The sequence below is a fragment of the Siphateles boraxobius genome, unplaced genomic scaffold (genome assembly GCF_051911475.1).
Source record: "Siphateles boraxobius isolate OS27281-9 unplaced genomic scaffold, OSU_SipBor_1 19, whole genome shotgun sequence".
Lineage (NCBI taxonomy): Eukaryota > Metazoa > Chordata > Actinopteri > Cypriniformes > Leuciscidae > Siphateles > Siphateles boraxobius.
The window spans coordinates 22,221,729-22,247,866 of NW_027508799.1; the positions used below are offsets into that span (position 1 = coordinate 22,221,729).

Below are 26,138 nucleotides of genomic sequence, written 5' to 3' on the forward strand. Positions count from 1 at the left end.
GCCTCCATATCAGTATTATTCTTGGTTTTGCGTGCTGCAACCACCTTCTTCAAATCCCACCAGATATTTTCTATGGGGTTCAAGTCAGGTGACTGTGATGGCCAATGTAGAATCTTCCTTGACAATTTCTGCATCCAAGCCATGGTGGAATTTGAGGTATACTTGGGATCATTGTCCTGTTGGAAGATCCAAAGAAGCCCAAGTTTCAACTTCCTCACTGACGGCATGGTGTTTTCTCCTATTCTCCTCATTATTCTCCTCATTTGCTTTTATAATGTGTAATGACACAGATATGTTGTGTTTTACACAATGATGCGAGTGATATTTCCTATCCGACACTCTCAATATTGAGACTATTGTAGAAGGAGCCTCCTATTGGTGTGAGACCATGACAGGATATATTATAATATGTCTCCTGCAAGTCTGTCATTGGAAACAATACTTCACTGCACCCAGCTGCTTCCCATGAGGAAGTGTTTTATGAGAACCATATTAGAGCAACACACATCCCCACTTCTATAATATTTCTGCAAGCGTTTAGCGGCCGTGCAAAGTGATCATTGATTTAGCACATATTTATCTGCTCAAGGACACCAGATACATTTGGAGTGGTGGAGGGGAACATTTTCGGCTGGCCCTGTAAGCCATTAAGCACAGTAGATGCTTTCAGTTGGCTTCTGTCTCTCTTGATCAACGACTCTGTTTTAGGGTCTGGTAGCGGCAATACCCCATTTATGTATTAGCAGCGGGTCCACCCTTAACCCGAGGATATATGTCTGATACACAACCACCTGTAATTATATTCTTCATGCAAAACCAACTTCCTTCAGTGCATTTCCCAGGCCAGAAAAAACACGAGATAAACCACAGAATGGAAAGCCAGTGACCCAAAATACTCTGGCACTTCTGGAGATTCAAAGGGGAACTCGGGTCTTTTGTTGTTTCAGCTGGAACACTTGTCCCCACATCTTGTTTATGAAAAAAAGAAACTGGAACGATTGATGTCGAAGTCCTTTGAACGTTTGATTCAGATGAATGGGTGTCAGATGGCCTGACTTATAATGGTCCGGATGATCTCATTCTTGAAAGGGGACATCAAAAAAGTTACATCATGTAATAACGTTTAGGCATCATCACAAACATTAGGCCTGTCCTCTCAAGATCAGATTCAATCAGCATAACCTTCACAGGGTGTTTTTCAGAGGAGCACGAGTGATCAGAAATTCATTCGTTTGTGTTTGGATCCATTCTTTAATGCCACAGTTTCACAGTTACTGTGCTGTTTCTTAGCGGAGCGATATTATAATTTGAGTGTAATTTTTGCCTGTCCCAGTTCTTAACCTCCTTTACTGTATGGAATAATGGAAATGATACAGCAATGTCAAAATTGCTATTCATTAAGTGGTCTATTAAATTAACATTCAATGAATTGTAGCAAAAATCTTTGGTAACACTTTATTTTACAGTGTCCTTGTTACATATGTTAGCAACATTGTATTCACTGTAGTCATAACAGCAAATCAAGCATAATAGCATGCAACTAACCTTAAGCAAAGCCCTATTCGTAATACTAACCCTATACTGTCTATCTATCTATCTATCTATCTATCTATCTATCTATCTATCTATCTATCTATCTATCTATCTATCTATCTATCTATCTATCTTTTTTTGAAAGCAAGTAGGCTACTTTCACGGAGATTTTGGGTTTCTCAAATACAGTTCAGATGCTCGAATGTTTCTTTCAACAACAGTTTATTGACTTGAAAAGAAAATGAGCAAAAATTACAAGCAGTATTAGAATATTCACGTCGTAAATTCAATATTTTGCTGTCTTTTATTTTGAAACCTCGTGCAGCCGGTAGGCGGAAGTAAAGGTCTATGTTTACTTGTGCGCGCGTGTGCTGATGGCAGCCTCCAGTCAGTGACAGCATGCAGAACATAAACAGCGCGCTATGTGAAATAGCCACAGAAAAACTTACAAACACCCATCTTACAACTTTGCAAAATGTGACGAAAGCTTTACGGGATGTGCAGCTCAGGTATCACAAAATGAACAGAAATGTGTGCGTTTGTGGTAGCAGAGAATGTTTGTTGCATACATTTCTACATGGATTATTGCTTATAATGATGTACATAACACCCTCTTAGTCTCCGTATCTTCATCACCACAGCAACTTGCACATAAACCAGTTTCTGAGACATGCATGAATTGTTTACTGAGTTTGTGCTGTTTTGTTTCAGGAATAGTGTTGACAGGGAGGCTCTTGGAAACGTCTATGCAGTCCTGTCAAGACTGTCTGTGGATGTTCATCATTTTACTGAGGAGATGGATTCACAGGAAGAAGAAGGATCTCTGTGCCATAAACTCACTGCAGAGTGTTTCAGAGTGCACAGAAATGCCTGCGTGCAGTGCACTGAAAACCAGTGCTGTCTGAGGTAGTGTACAGTGGAGTCCAAGAAGTCTGATACTGCTAAAACAGTAGGATCCATTTAGCATTTTTTTAAAACGTAATACTACATATTTCATTTCAAATTAAATCAGTGGCATAACAATCTGAGTAAAAAGCGAAAATGTAACCACAATGTGATAATAGTAATAATAAGAATAATATAGGCCTATTTTATTTATATATGCCTTTCATGACACTCAGTTATATTATATTATAATATATTGGATTATATTATATTATAAAGAAATAAAAATCAAATTTCTTAGTATTTGATGTCCCCAAATTAATGACTGCAGCACTCGAGCTGTATGAACTTGACAAGTTTGTGTAATATCTGGGCTGCATCCAAAATCGCATACTTCCCTATAGTAGGCGAAAAACAGCATGTGACAAAAGAACTATGTCCGAATTCAGTAATCATAAAAGAGCAGGCAAAAAGTACCCAGATGACCTACTAATTCCGACGAGATTCTGAAGTGTGCATACGATGGACATTTTACTATTCCATGAGGCCACGGGAGAGGATTTATCAATGGAAATGAAGCGACAACATGACAAATGTAGTATGTCCAGATTACATTCATGCTACACAAATTCTTACTGTATAGAACATACTTTTTTAAATTTCAAAATAAGTACCTACTCAAGAGAGTATGCGATTTCAGACCCAGGTTTTCCAGCATGATTTGCTGGAAACATCTGACCATTTATACAAAATCACATGATCGGTGCCACAAATTTGATTAGTGGCATAGAAATATGATAAGATTTCTTCATTGTCATAACTGTGATTTATGTTTTTTTTTTTAAATCCTTGGTTTTCTCAAATTTTCAATGTGTTCTCAGACTTATGGACACTGTTTATAACATCATAATCGTTATTAGTATATGAATATGCCTGTGGGTTTTATAGCAAGTAGAAAAACATTTTTATCTTCACAGAGATCTAGGCTCCATCAAGCTATCTTTTGAGATTTTGGCCAAACTCCTCAAGATTTCGTCAGGAGGTTCGAATGATATTTATGATGGTGGGTTTCAAGTGTTTCAGCTCCATCTAAAGGATCTTCTCTGTGAGATGGAGGGTAACGGGTAGATAAATCAATGTACTCTCTCTCTCTCTTTTGGCAGCAATTCGATGTGGTATTCAGTTTCTTGGTAACATTGCTGTTGGAAACCAGCTCTGCAAAGATGACATCTGGGAGCTTGGTTTCCCGCACATCTTTTGGTGAGTTAATTCATGGTCGGATGGCCGCTGATGCATTTCTTATGATGTCAGTTAAACATGTGTTCACTGTTTAGTGAAATGATAATGGTGGCCACTGATCCACGTGCCACTTTTTTGTAATCGCTTCTTATCTCCTTCAAGGGATCTTTTGGAGCTCCCAGATGAGAAATGTGTGTCATACACGTGTATGGTGATCCACACTTGTCTGGATGAACACAAGACAGAGCATTTAGTTAAAGACACTCAGCAGTTTAAATTGTCCCTGAAGATTATGGACTTGTGCAGGACGTTGCCTAATGTGGACTGGACGTAAGCTGTGTTTTGTTTTAAAATGTTTCCATTGAAACAAATTTGGAACAAGGTCATCTAGACCTGTTTTATATCCTGTTTTGGTCATAATTACTCTTCTTACAGGGTGTTTATTGCTACACAGCGTTTCCTCAAGTCGTCAGAGCTTATTAAGATGATGTACACTGAAATGACCAATGAAGCAAGGTAATTATTCCAATAAATTATTGCATGAAAATGAGATGCTTATATCTCAATGCATATTGCTTATAAGTCAATGCATCACAATACTGAGATTTAACTCTTGGATGATTTGAGTCAGTGTTTATTTATTTATTTAAACTCTGTTACAAATTCTAGTGAGCTGCATAACTAGACAACATTTTAGTCAACAGTGTGTTCCATATAATAGGCAGCCTTATAAATTACACATTTTTTAATACCTAAAAGGTAACATCTCATCCTTCATGGATAAGGCAATCCCAGAATGCATTGCGCGGAACTCAGCTATGGCAAATAGCAACTATAAAACATCAAAAGAAAAAAGTCACATTACATAATTAAAAATGCACTTTTTTTTACACACTTTTGTACTTTCGGTGTGCAATTATCTACTAAAAATATTCAAATTAATTCCAGGCTAATGAGGTTACATTTTGGTTAGGATGCTGCCTTAAAGGGTAATTCCCTATATAGACAGCAAGACAGCTCACTAGGTTCTGGAACAGAGTCAGACAAACACTTTTAAAGTACAGTAAAATGGGCCATAAGAATTAATGTACCTTTTTAAATAACATTATATGCAGGGCTTGATATTAACTTTTTTGCTCACTAGCCACTCTGGCTAATGGTTTTCCAAAGTTACTAGCCACTCAGCATGTGTATTTGACTGTTTAGGCACAATAAGCAGTGTAAAAATACTAAATTTAGTTCTGAGAGGCGGCTTTATGTGCGTGCACTTTGGGTGTAAACACAAAATCTGCAGGAAGAAGTAAAATGATGCGTATTGCGCTCAATCCCACGCCAAAATTCAAGCCTCCAACAATATTAATCCAGAGAAAATGAAACGAGTGAGAGAGGGGAGACGGGTTTGTGCGTTAACTCGCTGTCGGAGAGATGAGAGAGAGAAAAAAACGCAGCTGGTATCGTGTATCTGTTCTGTGAAAAAAACGAGTATTAGATATTTAAGTGTCTATATTTTTGACAATACTACATTGCACTTAGTTTATTAATTCAGATGGCTTTTTAATAGACTAAAATTGAAATATATAAATAAACTTAACCCGTCAAGCGCCAACGTGGCTAGTTGGAGTGACTGCATTGTACGCCACTGCTGAAATCCACCCGCATTTGGTGGGTCTTAATGTCAAGCTCTGATTATATGTGTTAATATTTTGTGTATGTAATTGAATGCTTACAGGCTCACTCTATTGGAGCTGATATTAGCACAGCTTAGTGTTGTTGAGGAGGAGAAGGACTGTTTACTGCCTCTGAGTGTAGCTGAGTTCCTGGCTTTCTGCTTCACTCATCACTGCAGAACTGTTCTCACTCTGAGCTCTGAATCATCAGATGACCAGGTCAGTTTTATCTGCTATGCCTATACTGCACCTCTTCATGTTAGCAATGTATGTAATACTAAAGAGTATTGGGATCAAATCAGATCACGGTCAATATAATGCATGTTTTTGTCAGGAGATTTATTGTCTTGAGATTGGATAGCTTACTGTGGGAGTCTCTTTTTCATTTCATATTGGTACAGATTATTGTTTTTAGCATCGGTTTAGCATTTAGCTCTTTCTTTTTTTAGTAGTATAGTATAGATTGTTAATATCTGCCGTTTATCTAATAAAGGCCACAACATGAAAATAGTTAGTAAACACAGTTTAACTTACCATTCAATTTGTTTGGGATCAGTAAGATTTTTATTTTAAGAAATTACTGGTAATTATTTTATTCAGGAAGGGCATATTAAATTGATCAAAAGTGACATTAAAAACATTTATAATGTTACCAAAAACTATATTTCAAATAACTGCTGTTCTTTCAAACTTTCTATTCTTCTAAGAATCCTAAAAAAGAAAGTGTATCATGACCTCCTCAAAAATATTAAGCAGAAATTAATTCAGCTTAATTTCAGGAATATATATATATATATATATATATATATATATATATATATATATATATATATATATATATATTCCTGAAATTAAGCTGAATTCATTTCTGCTTTTTTTATTTATTTGATAAAAAAATACAATAAAAACAATAATATATTTTTAAATATTATTACAATATAAAACAACTGTATTTTGTATTTAATACAATAAAATATATATATATATTTTTTTTTATTGTATTAAAATACAAAATACAGTTGTTTTATATTGTAATAATATTTAAAAATATATTATTGTTTTTATTGTATTTTTTTATCAAATAAATACTGCCTAAGAGCTGTAATAAATAAATGAGCATAAGAGACTTTTTTCAAAAACATTACAAAAATCTTACTGACCCCAAACTGTAGTGTACACTTTATAGAAGATATAGTAAGCCTAGTATTTGTTTTGCATTTGCAGGCGGCTATGGTCGTCATCAGGCTTTTAGACATCCTTTGCGAGATCACCTCTGACTGCAAAGAGTTTATGGCCCTGCAGGATCACTCTGGCCTTCTGAGCACAACAGTCGGTAAATGTAGAGTACTGGCGAAATGCTTTTGCTTTTGTTGGAGATGAAAATCCTAATGCATTCTTAATGTGAATACACAAGCCTTTGCCATAAAATGAAGATGCAAAATATTTGTTTTGGTACAACTGCATACTCACTTTAAAATGTCTCTTGTCTTGAAACGTTGCTGAGCTCACTATCCCTCATACTGCGTTTCACAGATGATAAACTAAACTGAAAAATTTACCACACACCCCTATAAGCTTTTCCCACCTTTCACATTTAAAACACAAAGCAGCCATTCCTGCAGGGTGCTGTATGAAACCGACACCTCTGACAGGTCACAGCTCACAGAAGACAGACACAATCTACATTCTTCTCCAGACTCTCCTGTCATCCGTCCAGCTCTGATGTCACACCTTAAGCATGGGAGTTATGCCAGCATGCATTTCTCTCTCTCTCTCTCTCTCTCTCTCTCTCTCTCTCTCTCTCTCTCTCTCTCTCTCTCTCTCTCTCTCTCTCTCTCTCTCTCTCTCTCTCTCTCTCTCTCTCTCTCTCTCACACTCTCACTCTAATCTTGTATGTAATGTGTAAATTCTCCTTATATCTTCTCTGTCGTTCCCAGATCTCTTGAAAGATGTCCACTTACTGGGCAAAACCAGTAAAAATGTGTTCACTGCAGCACATGATTTCTCCTTGACGAGGCCAGGGAGCGCCGACACCCACCCTGTCATCAGTTTCAAAGCTCATCTCATTCGGCTCATTGGTAACCTGTGTTACGGCCACATTGTCAACCAGGACAAGGTACTGTACACAATAGTTCCTGGAAGTTACTGTATATATTTGTGTATGTTTATGGTGTATGGTGAATATATATATATATATATATGTATGTGTGTGTGTATGTGTGTATTTTTGTATATAATACAAATATTTTTGTAAATATAGCAATAAGAATATGAATATATATATATATATTCTTAGAAGAAGAAAAAAAACGTGTATATGTAATAAAACATTTTGGGAGGGGGGTCGAGACTTGTAATTTTTTGCCTGACTCTACCTTGCTTGCAATTCATCAATAAAACAGAACTGATTGATAGGTAAGATAAACTGAAATAGTCAATGTGATTGCCAAAGCCAAAGGAAGGAAGTATTTAGCAAAAATCTTGGAAATCATCTTTAAAACTTCCCCTCCTGCGATTTCTATGACTCATTGGAATGTGAAGGAATGTGTTGGCAATGAGTGATGAAACTAACACCATAGAGCTTGCAGCCAAGTCCAGTAATGCACTGATCAACCGACGGCACAACCCAGTCGTGGTAAACACATTAACAATACTGTGGTTTAGAGACTTGTACGATGTCCATCAACCCAGGCCTGGGCTTTTTTGTTTGTTGAAGCTCCCTCCTTGAAAACTAATCAGGGGATTAACGCTGGTAGATAAAGGCTTGAGAACCAATCTGAATTTCATGCTTGTATCATCTAATTTCTTCCCTAAATCTCTTTACACTTTGTTCCCCTTCTCCTTTTTTTCTTTTAAATGAATTCCCTTGTAAGCAGCCTCCTGGCATTGAGGGATTTTCATCCTTTCAGGTCTGTTCCCTTCAATCGGCACAGAGGCCTTCCTAAATAGGGTCAAAGCACACAAATGAGAGTTCAAAGGTCAAAAAACAATAGCCAGTCTCCCCCAACCTGCACCCTCACTTTTTGACCAAAACTTGTGAACACCTTCATTGCCTACTGCTCCCTTTGCTACTTTCTAATGGGTTGTTCACACAGAGCGCGTTTTTTTTTTGTCACGTCTCGCACTCGAAACGATGTTCTAAAGTTGATGCTCAAGTTAAAAAAGTTGAACTTTTAATAATCGTGTCTATCGACTATATTACACTCTAGACTTTTATTTTTTCAATTTACTGCCTTGCGTGTCACATTCTGTGTGAATGCTCCCTAAGATAGCATCGTCTTTGCTATGGAGCCTCGTAATATGGACAACTCAATGTAAAAAGCATTTCCCCACAAGCACTTTTTGCACAAAACACACTAGAGACGAGACTCTTGATTGATTTCAACAGAGTTTACCATTATCATGTTGCTAATGCTAATGGCATGCACAAATATTGGATAAAATAATGATTTTTAATTTAAAAACTGAACTATTGTTATTGGTATGTTGCTGTATTTAATTTTAGTGTTTGCTAAAAGGTGTCTTAGGTAGCTGTACAGTTGAGTTTTAGACCAGCTTTTGCGTCAGAAGCACCAATGCCTTAAAATGCTGCCTCTGCACTAGTGTACTACATGTGAGGATAGCCAAACAAAACTAATTCTGTGGCCGAAGCGTACAGTTACACAAGTTTCCCTTCGTTTTATTGCTAGTACTACTTTCTCAATCAAATGCCGTGATAGTCATTAAAATCAGAAAATTGTCAGGGCTCTATGGCTTGTCTCCTCTTTTTTTATTCCGTTTTTTTTTTTTTTTAATGAACCAAGGTGGTTAAAGGGCAACCGCTGCAGCTCTTGGGTTACGATACGGACTCAGCGTAATGTACTTTATAGTTATAAACTGCATGTGACAAAAACCAGCGCAAACCCGTATGACTGCGCCAAACCAGAGCTTAACCGCATGGACTTTCCTCCATGGAAAGTAATTGTTTTCTGACCAGTCTGGCTCACGATGCCCCTGTTAAAGACCATTTTCTTTTTTTTTTTCATTTGTCTCTTATAGGTAAGAGAACTGGATGGTATAGCTCTCATTCTGGACAACTGCAGCATTGACAGCAACAACCCCTGTATCCTTGGTTGTGACTCACTTGTTTTTTATTCACTCTGTGCTTTTGCGGTGTGTTTTAATGAGCATTTTCTGGTAACAACCGCCGCAAAAAATGTAAAGATATTGCTATCTAAAGTGTGAATAGCATTGTAATAACCCTTAAATTCCATTACTAATGGAGGTTTTACCGCACTATTTGATGTTTGAATGATTGGTGGCTTGTTCAGAGTTGAAAACGCAGTTTAAATGTTATTAGAGAAAAACCAGCGCCTTGCCGAATGGTTTCAAGTCCCTCCACCTAGCAACGTCCCCTGCAGAGAGGTGGAACCATTGGGCTGACTCACGGTCATTTTGTATCCCTCACTCAACAGTTTTCTTGTGTGAAATATCTAGTCATAATAGTTTATGAAGCTAAATGTAGGTATTGCATATACGAGTAATTTTGTGGTGTTGACAGAAGTCAGTTTTATAAATGTGCAACACTTTCTGGAAAACTTGATTGAAATCCTGGGTGGAAAATCACCACTTGAATGAAATGAAGTGACATTTTGTATTTTTATAGTGTTGACCTGCATCCTGCCAAGACTGTTCCTTATGAAACGGTTCATTGATAACACGACAATCTGATATTTTGCAGCTGTGTTTCCAAAGGCTCCTTGACTGATGCTGGCGCTGTTGTGTTAAAAAAAAAAACGCTTTCATTCTCTAGCAATCACTGCCGGTCTGTATTAGAGAAAGCAGGGCACAATGCCAGCTGTTCTTTCACTAGGGGATGAGCCACTAAGCTGAGCTTGTGTCCTCCCGGATGCTGCTTCCTGACTGCTTCAGGAAGTGGTCATTCTTGCTTAATGTTTAGCGTTGTTGCTGGACCTGGTGATGCTAGCTTCACTTCTGGTATGGCCAAAATATTTATAAATGGTCAAGTAGATTTACCGTAAAATTCACATGGACTTATGCTTGTATTTTGTTGGTCTCAGGACCCTTATTTTGGTGGTATCACTGTTGTATTGGAAAAGAACAAATATGATACTTGATATATCATGCATCTCTTTCCCTTTGACATTAATTCAGGAGGGATGTGCTATTACTATTCTATGTGATCAGATTTGCATCCCGGTGGCTATAGAACTGGTGAAGAATCTTTTAGAATTATGTTGAAGTTGGGACCTGAGCCATATCTAGAGACAAGAAAATCATGGAGGGTTGGGCTTTTTGGGCTTGGGCCAGAATGAAATTAATAAGAACACCCTGACAACAACCTCATAGCAACATATTAAACTATTAAAAAATACCTTCGAGACCTCATAGCAACATCATGCCGACAGCCCCCTTGCAGAGAGAGCGTTTGCACGGGAACGTACCACTTAAATTTTCATCCAAAAATATAAAATCTAGTTTTTGTTCTTGATGAAATGTTTAATATAATAACTTTCCTTAATTTTCCTGCCAGTCATAAGCCAGTGGGCCGTGTTTGCCATCCGGAACATCCTGGAACACAACCTAGAGAATCAGAAGCTCATACAAAGTCTTCGGAGACAAGGTGTGGCAGATGACACAATGCTCAGGGACATGGGCCTCAGAGTGGAAGAAAGGGATGGCAATCTACTCCTCAGGCCACTAAAAAAGGACCCATAGTTGATTAAGTGGAGCTGGGAGAATGCTATCCCGGGACGCCCATCCCCACACCCCTTAACTATGCTATATTACACTCTGAAGATGTCTTAAAACGCCCACACTGGGGTCATTAAATATCCAATCAGTAGTTGGGAGCATAAGGGGGTGGTCTAGGCTTTGTATTCTCCACACAAGAGGAAATCAATCAGAGGAGCTTATCTGTGAGAACTCATGCTGATGTCTGTGATGCATTTAGTGGTCTTTGATTCCAACCCCCTGCCCCCCCTCAACTGAGATTCAAATCCTATGAAACAAGGAGAACCGTGTCTTCCTGGCTTTTCAGACACTAAAGAGACTCTGGTGACCAACAGGGAGTAGAGGTTAATCCCTAATTCACTGCATTTTATAAAGTCCAGGCCGCCTCTTGATCTGTACACATAAAGTTCGCCTCTGAAAAGTCGTGAGACTCGGATTCGTCTTTTTGAAAGCCCTCAAATTTTTGTGCTTAAAAATCGGGTTTGTTTACAAAGCCACCCTATTTGAACAATTCCACTTTTGTCTAAACAAGCTTCACGTGTAGTTTGATTGGACATTATGATATGGTAGGATAGTCTACTTTACACTTTAATTTAGTGCAATTATTGTAGTAAAATAAAAATAACGCAATAACCTGTGTGTACATTCCGTAATATGGTAATTTCTAATCAATGAAGAAATTCCACCCTCATGTTTATGTGAGTCGGCAGTCAGTGCAACCTCAGCTCCTACTACAAGCAACATGCCTCGACAAATCACGCTTACTGAGAGCATGCAGTGCAGAGAAGTGTTCAAAAACAGCTAGATCAGTTTTGGGAGACATTTATTTTAACAGTACCCATTCAAAAGATTGGGTTTTTAATACGTTTTAATGTTTTTGAAAATTAGTCTCTTATGCTCATTGCTCACCATTTATTTGATCAAAAATACAGTAAACAGATATGTTGCAAAATATTATTGCAATTTAAAATAACTACATTGTATTTGAATATATTTAAACATGTAATTCATTTCTGTGACCATGCTCAAAAAAAATTTTTTTTTATTAATATCAATGTTGAAAAGAGTTGAGCTGCTTAATATGTAAAAATGTTTTTAATTGTTTAGGCTATGTAAACTAGTGTACTGTCAAAATTGATTTTCATTTCTATAATCATTTAAAAAAAATTTTACCATAAACTTGAATTATTAACAAGTGGATATACAGCAGCAGAAGAGACACAGATGTGTTTCCTGTCAACTAAGAACAGGAAACTGATGCTCCAATTTGCACGGGCTCACCAAAATTGGACAATAGAAGATTGTAAAAACGTTGCCTGCTCTGTTGAGTCTCATTTTCTGCTGCGACTTTCATGAAAGCATGGCTCCATCCTGCCTTGTATCAACAGTTCAGGCTGCTGGTGTTGGTGTAATGGTGTGAGGGATATTTTCTTGGCACACTTTGGGCCCCTTAGTAACAATTGAGCATTATTTAAATGCCACAGCCTACCTGTGCATTGTTGCTAACCATGTCGTTTCCTTTATGAACACAGTATACCCATCTTCTGATGGCTACTTTCAGCAGGATAATGTGCCATATCACAAAGCTCAAATCATTTCCAACTGGTTTCTTGAACATGACAAATGAGTTCACTTCACTCAAATGGCCTCCACAGTCACCAGATCTCAATCCAATAGAGCACCTTTGGGATGTGGTGGAACGGGAAATTGGCATCATAGATTTGCAGCCGACAAATCTACAGCAACTGCGTGATGCTATCATGTCAATATGGACCAACATCTCTGAGGAATGTTTCCAGCACCTTGTTGAATCTATGCCATGAAGAATTAAGGCTGTTCTGAAGGCAAAAGGGGGTCCAGCCCAGTACTAGCAAGGCGTACCTAATAAAGTGGCCGGTGAGTTTTGTATTAGTATGTATTACTATTGTTATACATACTCTGCATACTTTACACAGGGAAAAAGCTGTATTTTAGGAAGAGGGTCCTTAGATTCTTATTGATTGTGATGTATGTTTATTGTCTAGCCTAATCTACATCACCAGTGCTCAGTTATTTCTCTCTTGGTCCATCCCACACCACTCTTTTTTTTGCTCTTGTAGCTATCTAGTTCTCGTCCCAAGTGAATCAGACCAGAAGTATTAGCTTGCAGAATCATATCTCGCCCCATCCTGTCCTGGAATGAGCTGAGTGGTCCTCACACACACACCCCCGTAGCTTTAATACCCCTCAATAGAGGCCTCTACTCTCCCCACAACACCCTGTTTTTTCTGCCTCATATTTTTTAATGACAAAATGTTTGTGCGAAACAATCGGGTTGACTTTTCTCTCAATCCGGGGTATAGTGTTGGGAGCTTACGCGGTTCCGGTACCCAGCAGTTCAGACAGCTAACAAAACAGGTCCTATTTACTTCTGCTCCGGTGGCTGCCTGCAATGCTTTTCACACACAGGAAAAAGACCAGAGAGGCAGAGAGCATACGGCGGGTGAATGAATGAGCCAGGTCGGATGCCTATTCAAACCCAGGCGGGAGCAGCTCTGCGTCGCTCCGAGATCAGCGTTTCGCAGTATCTACACCACACGACTGCGAGCTACTCCGTGGATCTGGGAAGAAACTTTACGCAGGGTCCAGCGAGTCGATCAAGCAAGAGTTTGACATGCGTTTAGCAACATTTTGCTTAGTAATAAGCATGAGTTTAAATGAACACAGTTGAATGTGTTTGATCCAAACTGTTTGATTCATTTATTAATCTAGTGATTTTACTGTACATCTCTTCCAAAAAAAAAAGTACAAATACAACCAGGCTACAAAAAAATTGAGTTGGTTTCATATCAAACTTGAGAAGGCAATTATGGGGAGCTCAGGAAAAATAAAAATCATAATAATAAAAAACATTTTACATAATTAAATCAGGACAAAAAAATGTATATCTCGAATTAAACAATAAAAATATGACAAGGAAAATAGTATTAATAATTACTCTGAATATACCTGACATAAAGTGCCATATTCTCTACATAAAAAAATATATTTTAACAAATTTGCCAGCCATACAACTCATATAAACAATTTAGATTAAAAAAAAATGTTGCTACTCAAAATATTTCCAGTGACCTTTTAACCATTTTCAGATTCATAGCTGTATGGTCCATTGGCTCAGGCAGAATATAACTAGACCTTGTGCACGCCGGACCAGTGATGTGGAATCCCATGTCTCTGGCATTCATGGGAATGGTCGGTCACTCAAATGGTGGTGGGTCACATTGCAGTTCTATGAAGTATCTGAAAGCTCTCTCTCTTATGTTTCCACACATGGTTAGACACACACAAATTTGAAGACAAAACAATGCAGCATACCTGGCAAAGTCTTGATATGACTAAGGAAGCTTCTCTCCGCATAAAAAACAAGTTTTCCATTTCATAAAGCCGACAGTATGCGTCACAACCACCAGTCCAGCAATTACCAACGTATTCACCGAAATGATGGTTTCCCAAGTGTGCAGACCACTTTACTATCGATCAACTGCAAAAGAAATGCAGGCTTAAAGAAGCTCTTTTTACATAAACAATGTCCTGTATTGTGTCGGGTTGAATTTTGGAAGCAACAGATCAGTAGCAATGATATTAGAAGTTCAAACCTCTTTATACCATTTATGAGACAACTACAGTATGAACATTCTCAACAAAAAATGTATTTTTCTCCAAACAGAAGGAAAAAATGATTTTTTTCAGTGTTCAAACAGATACAGTACAGTGTGACCGAACGTTTTAAGCTTTTCCAGCGTTTCCAGAGTTGCAGCAAGTCTTTCCTCTTTAGATCCCATAGGGATTCAACTGGTGGGACATGTCTTTTACAAGTTGTCTTTGTAATAAGCTTTCTTTAATTTGAAAGAAAAATCACTTTTGTGGGCAGTTTAAACTGTCCGATTTTGAGTCTATATCAAACCAGGACAGGCCTCATGTGACCTTCCTGAAGTCTGTGAGCATCTGAGAACTACGAAAGCCTTGCACTGCATTTGTAGCATCCACATGTTTGAATGAAATCCCAAAACAGTCGGTCTGAAGTCAGTGCATTTTCCTCTAAAGTTCCAGGATCTTCATTATTCATCCCCATCTCCCTCGGCAATGGCCTTTCTCACATAAAGACTGCCTGATGTGCAAAACGAAGCCGTGTATATGTTCGACACTTCCATTTTTCTTTCAAACACTTCCTGTTTCTCTCCATAGGCTTCTTTCCTTTCTTTCTTGTCTTTTCAACTCTTCCGCTCGCTCATTTACAGGTGAACACCTCCGTCTTTTCACTGCAGGTGTTGCACTTGACGAAGCAGCACCACTGGAACTTGCAGTTGCACTGCCAAACGCGTGTGTACTGATGGGTGTTGTGGCCTCGGCCGCAGCACATCAGGTTGCAGCCGTCCGTATGAGGGGACGTGTGGTTACACAGGCGCCCTCTCGTTCCCGTGCTCCCCGTCACAGTGTCTTCCTCGCAATAATTGGGTGAACGCTCCAAGTAAACCAAGTCTGTGTCAGTGGGCTTTATGTACCCACGGGACTGCTTGAGGCGCAAGAAGGAGGGTTGGCGAAAACGCGTGGCTCTCACAGCCTCCACCTCAACCGCAGTGGTGTAACGCTCCTTAAGTACGTAGCCGATCTCTCTGAATTTCGGCAAAGTCGTCCAGCAGGTTTTTGTGGTGCATGAGCCGGAGACGCCATGACACTTACATTCCAGCTTCATCCTTTCCTCTAGAACCTGCAGCAGTAGGGGGGAAAAAAAACTGTTACCAACTGGCATATGAGGCACAAACCTTCGTTTATCTTTTGAATTCTAAATGAGAGGTAATGTAAATTAAATGTTATTTTACTAATTTTATTTGAACTTTACTATATGTATTTGTATGTGTGTGTGTGTATATATATATACAGTGTATATATGTATTTTATTTGCTGGTAAAACTCATATAGTCTTTTACAATAGGCAGGACTTCATCAGAGCCCTCTGAATCTGTGGTGCGAGTGAATTTGTGCAGCTGACGGGTAAGGGAAATTCTTGACATTTTATTTTGACTGTTTTCAGCAATTTGAACCAAAAGCCATTATTCAATACGTCCTGAGCAATGTCTCAATGTGCGATGCCAGATATATGTCAAAACTGAGAGGAAAAAATATGTTTTAGCCAAATCATACCCTGTAATTTTCTCTACCTTCCGAAGGGCCACATCAAAGACCGAGAGAAATGTCCATAATTCTCAAGTCCCCATTTATGTATATGGTTACATTTGAGTTAAAAGCAGAACTATTTGGCTGTTTGATGTGTTACTGATATGTTCAACAGACAGACGTACGTGATAGTTGACATTTACCCGTTTAGTTCAATGTTAATATTCCCCTTCAGTGAGAGGGATTTGAGATTCAGTAGTAATGTTCCTATGTTTTTTTCCCCCACTAACTCTTTAATCCCTCTTTCTAAAAGCAGTGTATCACTTTTCATGGTTAAATGAAGTAAATCACATGAAAACATGACAATTCTTTAATTTAAATATACAGGGGTTGGACAATGAAACTGTAACACCTGGGTTTAGACCATAATAATTTATTATTATGTTGTAGGGCCTCCTTTTGTGGCCATACAGCATCCATTTGCCTTAGGAATGACAGACACAAGTCCTGCATTGTGGGATTTTAGCCATTCCTCATCCAGAACAGTGTCCTGGTCACTATTTGATGCTAGTTGAGGAAAATTATTTCTGACTTGCTCCTCCAAACTACTCCAAAGTGGCTCAAAAACATTTAGATCTGGTTACAGTGCAGCACATAGGATAGGTTTAGCTTCACTTTCATGTTCATAAAACCACTGTCACAAATCTCGCTGTGTGTATTGGTGCATTATCATGCTGACACACGGCAGCCCCTTCAGGGAACAGTGTTTGAACCATTAGGTGCACATGGTCTTACAGAATGGTTCAGTAGTCCTTGGCAGTGACATCAAGCACAGTAGGGAATGACATGATATTTCAGCCCCAACCATAACTAATCCACCCCCTTGCTTCACTCTGGGCAGAAACAGTCCGGGTGTTACGCCTCTTTGGGGTTTCTACACACCGTAACTCCCACAGATGTGGGAAAGACGGTGAAGTTGGACTCATCACATTGTCCACAGCCCAAGATTTGTACTGTTGAAACCAATGAAACTGCTCCACAATTGCCCAAAGTTTTGGCTATAGCAGCCCGACCATGAAAATTGACTCTGTGGAGCTCCTGACAAACAGTTTTGGTGGAAACAGGAAAGTCGAGGTACGCATTTAATTCTGCAGTGAGTTGGGCAGTTGTGGTTCTATATTTTTTTAATACAATCCGGGTTAGTACCAGGACATCCCTTTCAGAGAGCTTCCTCTTGTGTCAACAGTTACTCCTGTTGGATGTGGTTCGTCCTTCATGGTGGTTTGCCGACATTACCCTGGACACCGTAGCACTCGATACACCACAAAGACTTGCTGTCCTGGTCACAGATGAGGATTGCAATATGTTGTGTGGATTGCAATGTTTTATGTACAGCTGTGCTGTTGCTCTGCTAATTCAAGCTTCACACTCTGCTTTTACTGATGGAACGTAAAATCAATGAAGATTGGCCACCAGGCTGTGCATAAATAGGCATGAAATCTCCAACACTATATTGGCCAGTGTGTCAGTTTCATTGTCCAACCCCTGTACATTTACATATAGTTTATACAACTTGCTTTCTTTCGTACCTTTCTTCCTGCTTCGTTATTGTGCAGGTTCATTAGTCTTCTTGCATTTTTTTTAATCTCTCTGGCATCCACGAAGCGTCTGGAGAACTCCACTCCATATTTCAAGTCTGCCGAACAGCCTCCCCATTTCCAGCCCTCCTCCTGGTCGTGATAGCCCTGCTTTTCTCTGTCACAGCCGCAGTGGCTCAGGTTGCCCTGACTACATGCTGCTATCACAGAGTGGGCAACACCTGCTGCCGTGATGGCGTAGGTAAATGCAGCCTCCTTGCTACCTAGGAAGAAAAGAGTAGAACCTCTGAGATGATTTGACACCACTGACTTCCCAAAGTTCATGCTGGTGAGTTTCTTATTGTTTGAGTGCATCTTTGTTTGATTTCCTACTCAACAATGTAGCTACTGCATCTGCCAGCAGGGTCTAACTTCCAATGCGAAGCAGACACCACACCTGACTGTAATTTTATCCCTAAGAAATGATTAACTGGTTCTTGTTGGTTTGATCAGTGATGAAGCTAAACTCTGCAGGGAGGTTAATCTCCAGGAGCAGGATTGAGTACTCATGATCTCAAGAATGATGCATGGAGACTAAACTGACCCCTGCTGGTCGGCCTTTATGAAAAGACCACTGAGGTTAGTATGAATAGGCTGACCGCCACAAAGATCTCTTATACTGTTGTCTGTTTGTATGGAGACTATTTTTACATTGACAAATGGACGAATTTAAGAGTTTTAATTACATATAAAATGTTTCATTGGTTTTCCCCATATGGAAGAGTTGGGGTGATTGTTCAAATGGATTTCCGAACTGTTTAGGTCTGTAGCTTATGACTTCACATAGATCTGTGCATTTATATTTACCTTTCTTAAACACATAAGTTGCTTATGTTTTAGTGTGACAAAAAGGCTGTATTTTTTTATCATTCACTTTGCATTGTAGATAGTTGCTAGATTTTTTACAAGAATGCCTGTATGCAACAATATTTTATTTTAAATTAATATTAAATATTTTATATTAATTTCAAATGTACTATATCCAGACTTTTCATTTTACTCTACTGAAACATCAAAACAAAACAAGGAATCATTATATACATTTTTTTTTACTTGTACCTGTCTCTCTCTCTCTCTATATATTTATTTATGTTGTTTTTTCCCTAAAATCTTCTTGGTCATCATACATGGATGTCCATTTATTTTGGTCATTCCATTTGCATTGTACATGGGCGTTATATTGCAAAGAGCTGAAGTATGGTCATTACTCTTATAATTATAGTCATGACCTTATTGACAGACTTCAGATGAAGACTAATCATCAAGTCTGCCAAAAATACCACAATATTATAGTATTCAGTGATTTACATTTACAGTATGCGTGAGAAATAAATATTAAATTGCTGTTGTTCTTTTAAGGATAATACCCCTCATCAAAATATGCTGGCATTGAATCTTGTAAAATAAGCAGTGATTGCCCTCTCCATCTTACAAAATGGAAAGAGACCATTAGTGTTGTGGTTCTTCTCATAGCTAAAGCTGACGTCCTATAACTTGACTGAGCACAGGATTTTCCTTTATCCAGCCAAGAGCCTGAATCTGAATGTTACAAAGACATTGGATAATTTGACAAGTAATGCGTGCCTGGACCTACTGATGAATTTTATCTACTATTATTGTAATGGAATTGTGGGAAAACTCAAATCGCATTTAAGTGAAGTCCACAATCGCTATTAAATAACCAACAGTTTATGCTAAATTGCCCATTCGATTTTGAAAAATACGAAATTCAATGGAAAAGAATTTTGAAAGATATTCTTTCCTGTAGGTACAGTGCACCCTACTTCTTAAATGTTAAAGTCCCCCTGTGGTAAAAATCAAGCTTTTAATGTTGTTTATATGTCTATATGGTGTTTTTAATATGCCTTATGAATTTGTACATGGTTTTTCTTAAAGTGCCCCTATTATGCTATTAGTTTCATAATGTTGTTTTGGAGTCTCCTACAACAGGTTTACATGCATCAAAAGGTCAAAAAAAGTTAAATTTTCTAATAATATACATTCTCAAATGACTTGTCAGATGAATCAATCTCTCTAAATCCCTCCTTTCCGCGAGCTGCTATGCTCTGATTGGCCAAACAGCTCAGTCTGTTCTGATTGGTCTAACACATACAGCGCGAGTGTCGAAAACAAAAACGCCCATTGCCATAACAACGTCAGCGTTGTTACACCGCTTCCTACACCGCAAATTAAACAGTATTTTACCATATCAAATCTTGCTCCATGCTTAATCTTTCCTCAAAGTAGTGAGAACGACAGACAATCTGCATTAATAGACACAGTTTTAGGTAATGGCCCACAACTGATTAGCAGAAGTATTTCAGTAAGACAGTAATAATGTGAGCTAACCAGTTAGCAGGAGACCTACACAATATAAAACTCAAAACTAAGTATTTTGAACACCATCTTTCAAGAGCAAGCGGTTTGCGAATCCTGCATTGAACTCCGAGATTTTAGAAGCAGTCGTCAGTAAAATAAAGGAACAGCAAAAGTTTAGGATTATACTGCTGTGGTAAAGACAAATTTTAACCACTGGTTCTTCACATGCTCGTCCTTGGGCAGTGAAAAAAAACTGGCTTTACCTTCACATTGTAGAGCACAGCATCTTCTCGACATGATGCTGTCCAGCATCCACAGGAATCAGCTGCTGTGTTTGAGGTTCAAGTTTCCCTGGTGTCTGAGCGTGCAATAAGTGGGCGGGAAATATGCTAATGTTTCTTCTTGGTGTCACAATGAAACGGCTTATGACTCGTTTGAAAAACGATTCATTTCATTGACTCAGAGTCGACTCTTACTTTTGAAAGAAAATAACTTTGTATACAGTGCACTTTCAGATTTAAAACTTTGCAGGATGTTTTCATTCACTTATATCTATGTTACACACTACATGAAAGGTCATTTTCAAAAATCCATAATAGGTGCCCTTTAAGTCTATACCATTGCTGAGTATTTTCTCTTTAAAACTGCAGTGAACCAAAGACAGGCTCAAAAACGTGGTTTGAAATCGCTGGTGTTTCTGATGTCACAAACTACCTTGTAACCAATCACGTTAACGTGTGATAGTCAAAAAATGGATCTCTGAGCTTGTGTGAGTGGAGGCGGGGTTAATTTACATATTCATAGAACAGCGTAAACTAAATCAGGCAAGGGTGTAGAGTTACATTCAAGCTATTTTAAAGCGTGAATACATTTTTTTTTCAAGGAAAAAAACTTTTAAATATGTTCTTTTGGTGATCAAAGATGAGTTTTAAGGGATAAAATTGGCTACGGGGGGTCAATTAAATATTTTAATTCGGTTTTGCTTTGAGATGCCAGTAAAAGCAGTGTTTAAATCAGTTTTACATTCGAAATTAGTGCAGAAAATGTGTAAATAGTCTGCAGATCCCATACAGGTCTCCATAATTGCATATGAAAAACTCTTTTAAACTCAACTTTCCTGCTAGAGTTATCCAATAAAATGACTTTTCTTTAGGTCTCACAAAAGAAATTTGCACAAAAGAAGAAAAAAGCTTCATAGGACCCACAAACGCACAGTGTAGAGCTCACCACAACAGGGAAACATACATTTCCTTGTACAAAAGAAATAAGATTATGTTGAGTAGAGCCAGCAAACCCCCAAAAGAGTGATTGTTACCAGGACCATTGGATTAAACACAGCCCCGCACCGCACTCTGACCGTAGCAAAACATTTCTGACTGATAGGCAATTTACATGGGGGTGCAATATTAAAAAGACATTTCTGTATGTTCTCCTAGTTGAGGTTCTCGCAAAGCCACTGGTGCCATTTGTGTGTGTGTAACGAATGTTTTGTTGAAGGAGATTTTTTTAACTAATGTATCAACTTTAACCTCGTTTTGTCTCACTTGATTTTGCAGGGCCACACTCTCATGGAAACAAGGCAGAGCCAAAGCAACACGCACACACAAGCATAGCACCAAAGCACAACTCACGGGGCTATACCTACTGACCTACTCTCAGCTCTTGCCCAAAGACGGTCCTCTCGCCAAGGGCAGAGCAGTTCCACCGTCCGTAGCGAAACTGGTACTGGCACTCGTTGATGCCCAGCTGAGCGCCCTCTCCAATGACGATGATGGCATCTGGGCGGCTCTGGCAGATGGCACGCTGTCGGGGGGCCAGGCCAGGAATCTTGTTGCAGATGATGTTCGCACCCAAAGCCACGACTGAAGACAAAGCCCTTTGGAGACCAGACACATTGATGTCAGCATCTGATGTAGACCAGGTATTCAAGAAATGGACAGTTCACCCAAAAATGAAAGTTCTGTCATCATTTACTCACTTCATGTCGTTCCAAACTGTATGACTTTCTTCTGTGGAACACAAAAGAAGATGTTTTGGAAAATATATAAGGGCTTTTTTTGTCCTTACATTTAAATCAATGGGATCCAAATGCTGTTTTAAACCCTGTTGACTTTCATTTAATGAACGAAAACAGTTAAACAGTCTTTAAAATATCTTTTGTTTTTTTGTCTCAGGGAAGAGAATACGACATGAGGGTGAGTTAATGAGTGAGAGTGAACTATCCATTCATCATTTCATTTTCTCAGTTAGTGGACTGCACAAAACTATTTAAGATTGCTTAGTGTTTTAGAAGATATATTTGTAGGGTTTGTATAGACCCTTCAAATACCCAAACCCTTCTCATGATTTAACTGCACTTTGCCAGGCAATTTCCTCACAGATGTTTCCATATTTTTCAATATGCCACAGGCAACATTTGAAAGATTTGCCTTTAATATAATGAAAGAATTTAAGAGCATCTCATTTAAAACAGAACAACAAACAAATCAAAGTTCATGAATCACAGCTTTTATGGGCAAGCGTGGAACTGGACTTGATTTAAATGAGACGGGGGGTCCCAAATAATGTCTAAAAAGTTTAACAGGCCAACCATATGCAACTCCACAGACAAAGACCATTTACAATAATGCGATCACAGGATATACTGCCCAATTAAAGTGAAACTACACACATAACGTGGATTACACTTGTAAATCAAGCCATCTGTTCTCCTGTTCTTCAACAGATCACCACAAAGTTAGTCAATTGACTAATATTTAACACAGATGAACACAATCCTCAAATATATTGACCTATTTTAATGGATTAAATTGTTCCTGCCACTGTGGAAGATGCTAGGACCAATGATGACGAAATGAAGTCCTATTTTAGGGCAGACCCAGCTGTTCTCGTAAAAAGACGATTATTTAATAACATCTGAATACAGAAAACTTCATTCCCTTCAGTCATTTTTAATGGCATGCAGCATATCTCTTTTAACAAAAGCATTTTTTTTTTTTACACGTTGAGACATTTATAATTTTTTAAGTTACGTTACATAGGTCTGGTCTGAGGAAAATCCATGAAAAAAAATGTTTTAGGCTCTAAAAAAATTTTAGGCTCTAAATTTGGCGACCAAATTAAATGAAGAAAGTTAACTGTTAATCAGAGAACAAAATATGAATTGGAACTCTTTAAATAATAGTAACCACTTCTGAAACTGGGACCTTGATCTATTTAAAGTACACTTATGATCCACGTATACGTTTTGAAATGTGTGGCTCAGTAATTTCTCCACAGGCTGAACTTTAGTGCAAATAAAAGGTTCAGTCTTTTCCAGCGAGACGCACATCTCACCCTGTTTTTTTCCTAATGCGGTTTTCCAATTACAAGCATTTGAGATCAGAACATGATGTTGTAATGAGTAAAACATTGTCCTTGAGCTCTCACAGCAAATGAATGAAAGGTAATCTCATCAATTCTGAGTGAATTAACTGGTTTATACTGGCATATGACTAGTATAGCATATATAACTGTGGTATAATGATTGGTATAGCTGTAAATAAACAATGTATATTCTTTATTCTAATTTCATCTGCTAGTTTGAGTAATTAATTGCTGCCAGAACTTCACTGTAAAATCTGCTTCATCTTAAATATAGCCTACTGATAAACGGCATAATAATGCAGAAGGTAAACCAGAAGGTATAATGAATTAAAGTTCATCAAGTATGTATTGGCAGGGCACAATGTTATACAAACACAAACACCATCAGTGTAACACGCATGCCAAATGCAATAAACATAACTACTCATCTATAAAATGTGCATAACTGATAAGAACAATATTAAACTGCTTGAAAGATGATAAAATTTGTAGGAATGTAACTTTTTACTGTAAATTATGCATAGCCATGCTTTTAATTAAAAACATATGTAAATTTGCCAAAAAAAATTTTTGTAAAGCATTAAAATTGCATTGCCTATAGGTTTACTCAAGATCCCAGAAAATGGTTTCTGATACACTGTATATTTAAATAAATAACATAACTCAAATATAACGATCCAATCAGCAGCATTGTTCATCAAGCACACTTTCCTTTGAACTATCAGTGACTCAGAGGCAATTAAAACACATGCACATGCTCAGTCTCTTCGTGTAACACAGCAGGTGCACTAAATAATGCCAATTCCAACACATGTGGAAATCATGATTTGTTTGCCCTCTTACAATTCATATGACCGTCTAATTTTGCAATGCAATAACGACAGACCTCTAACTTCGCTTTCACTGTTGACTGCGTTGCCACGGGATCTTAAAGGTGAGAATAATAAATAAATAAAAATCAGTTGTTCAAACCTACAGGTAGCTGCCGCTGGTGAGGATGAGGAAGATCTGGGGGTAGTAGACTGACAGCAATGCACCGCAGGATGAGATGCTGCGCATGGTGACATTGAAGAGAGCGCGTGGAGAAAGCGAACTTCTGAAGCTTTGTCGTGCCGTTACGCTGCTGCTGCTGCTCGGCGCGCCGCGGTCCGTGCGTGAGCTGCGGGCGCGGAGACACGATCCGTCATCTCCTGCGCGATAGGGGCTAATTCTGAGTGTGCTCCCCGCCGCGGGCTGACGGCTGATTTTAGGGATTTCGGGTCTTGTGTCGGTGCTTTGCCATTGGCAGAAGGGGGGACACTCCAGTCCGCCCACCTTTACGGGCACGGTTGAGTGACATCTCCGCCTGTTTGTGTTATATTGCGCTTAATTTCGAAGAGATCGATGAGACATGCGCAGGAATCTGATTTGAAACCATTTATTTCAATAAAAATAATAAAATTCACTCGGGCTATTGGGGATACCTTGTTTAAATCTTGTAAGAAAGTAAAAAAACCCAGGGTTTAAAGTGTTCCTGTTTGGCAGACAACAATTCCATTCAGTAAATGGTGCATGCAGCTTCTGTCATCGCTGTAGATGGCAGGCATGGGTCACCAGTAGAAGCTATGGGTGCGAGTTTATGAGGGAGTTCGAGAAGGTCTGATCCTAATTAAGATTTTTAGCTTCCCAACTTGAAGCCAACATTAAAAAAAAAAACATATCAACAACGAATAAAGTCACGTTTGGCTGAGGGGGTAACCATAGCAACAGAAGGTCGCTCGAGCTCTTTCCGTTAGGATTCGAGTTGGACGGTATATCGACAAAATAATAAGTATGTGATTATTTATCGCTTTATAACACAGTTAGCTGCCTATCACAGTATGGTTTAATGATAAGTGGTTAAGACATTGCTAGGGACGCCAAAACAGTTCTGTTGCGTAGATGGAACCTTACTGACAAGAAATTACATTAATATCGACGACTCCCCCGACAGACATTGAAGATTTTGTTTAGCCTACTGTAAGTTATACAAACAACCAATTATCTGACATGTTGATACGGACTGTTTTGGAAAAGCCAGTTTAAGATGGTATGGATTCTAGCTGATCTAAGATGCTCATTAGCTGGTCAATAAGTAGCCAGTTGACTACTTATGTTGTAAAAACAGCAACAACAACAAAAACATCTTGATTAACGTTAGCTGGTTTGTTGGTCCAAGATTGTTTACCAGCAAAAGAAGATATTTTGAAAGCCTATGCTGTTCAAGCAACATTGGACCCCTCTGATATTTACTGTATGGCTAAAAAAAATATATTTTTTGTTAATGTTGTCATTTGTTTCACAGAACAAAAAACGTCATAAAGGTTTGGACTTTGGAACGATATGAAGGTAAGTGATTACAGAATTTTCATTTTTGGGTGGACTAGCCATTTAATAACTATATCATGACAAAAAAAAATTTATTTTGCTTAATACCATTCTTTCTTTTGATTTATGTATCCTCAACAACATTACATGGATCTGGCAAACGACTCAAGTGAATTATTCATTCAAAAAGATTTCGACTCCCATCCATACGAATGAAATCCTGCTCCCTCTAGTGGTAGGTGGTAAAAGTGCGTTGTGC

The 26,138-nt window shown here is 38.4% G+C and overlaps 2 protein-coding genes and 1 long non-coding RNA gene across 3 annotated transcripts; 2 read left to right on the forward strand and 1 right to left on the reverse strand.

The window, feature by feature from the left end:
- Nucleotides 1-1,863: 1,863 nt before the first annotated feature.
- Nucleotides 1,864-11,707, forward strand: atxn10 (ataxin 10). The gene is made up of 11 exons (XM_077234273.1): nt 1,864-2,042; nt 2,245-2,439; nt 3,396-3,481; nt 3,582-3,678; nt 3,820-3,987; nt 4,093-4,173; nt 5,387-5,543; nt 6,549-6,657; nt 7,262-7,440; nt 9,363-9,426; nt 10,858-11,707. Exons 1-11 carry the CDS (start codon nt 1,933-1,935, stop codon nt 11,040-11,042), a joined length of 1,431 nt encoding a protein of 476 aa, XP_077090388.1. The 5' UTR covers nt 1,864-1,932; the 3' UTR covers nt 11,043-11,707.
- A 2,061-nt stretch (nt 11,708-13,768) lies between these two features.
- On the reverse strand, nt 13,769-24,895 carry wnt7ba (wingless-type MMTV integration site family, member 7Ba). The gene is made up of 4 exons (XM_077234274.1): nt 24,510-24,895; nt 21,817-22,043; nt 17,801-18,072; nt 13,769-15,804 (listed from the first exon to the last, which is right to left on the reverse strand). The coding sequence occupies exons 1-4, from the start codon at nt 24,590-24,592 to the stop codon at nt 15,325-15,327; spliced, it is 1,062 nt and encodes a 353-aa protein (XP_077090389.1). The 5' UTR covers nt 24,593-24,895; the 3' UTR covers nt 13,769-15,324.
- On the forward strand, nt 18,305-22,088 carry LOC143741811 (uncharacterized). Its single transcript, XR_013205239.1, has 2 exons — nt 18,305-18,427; nt 21,724-22,088. It is a non-coding gene; the product is annotated as an uncharacterized LOC143741811 (long non-coding RNA).
- Nucleotides 24,896-26,138: the final 1,243 nt, after the last annotated feature.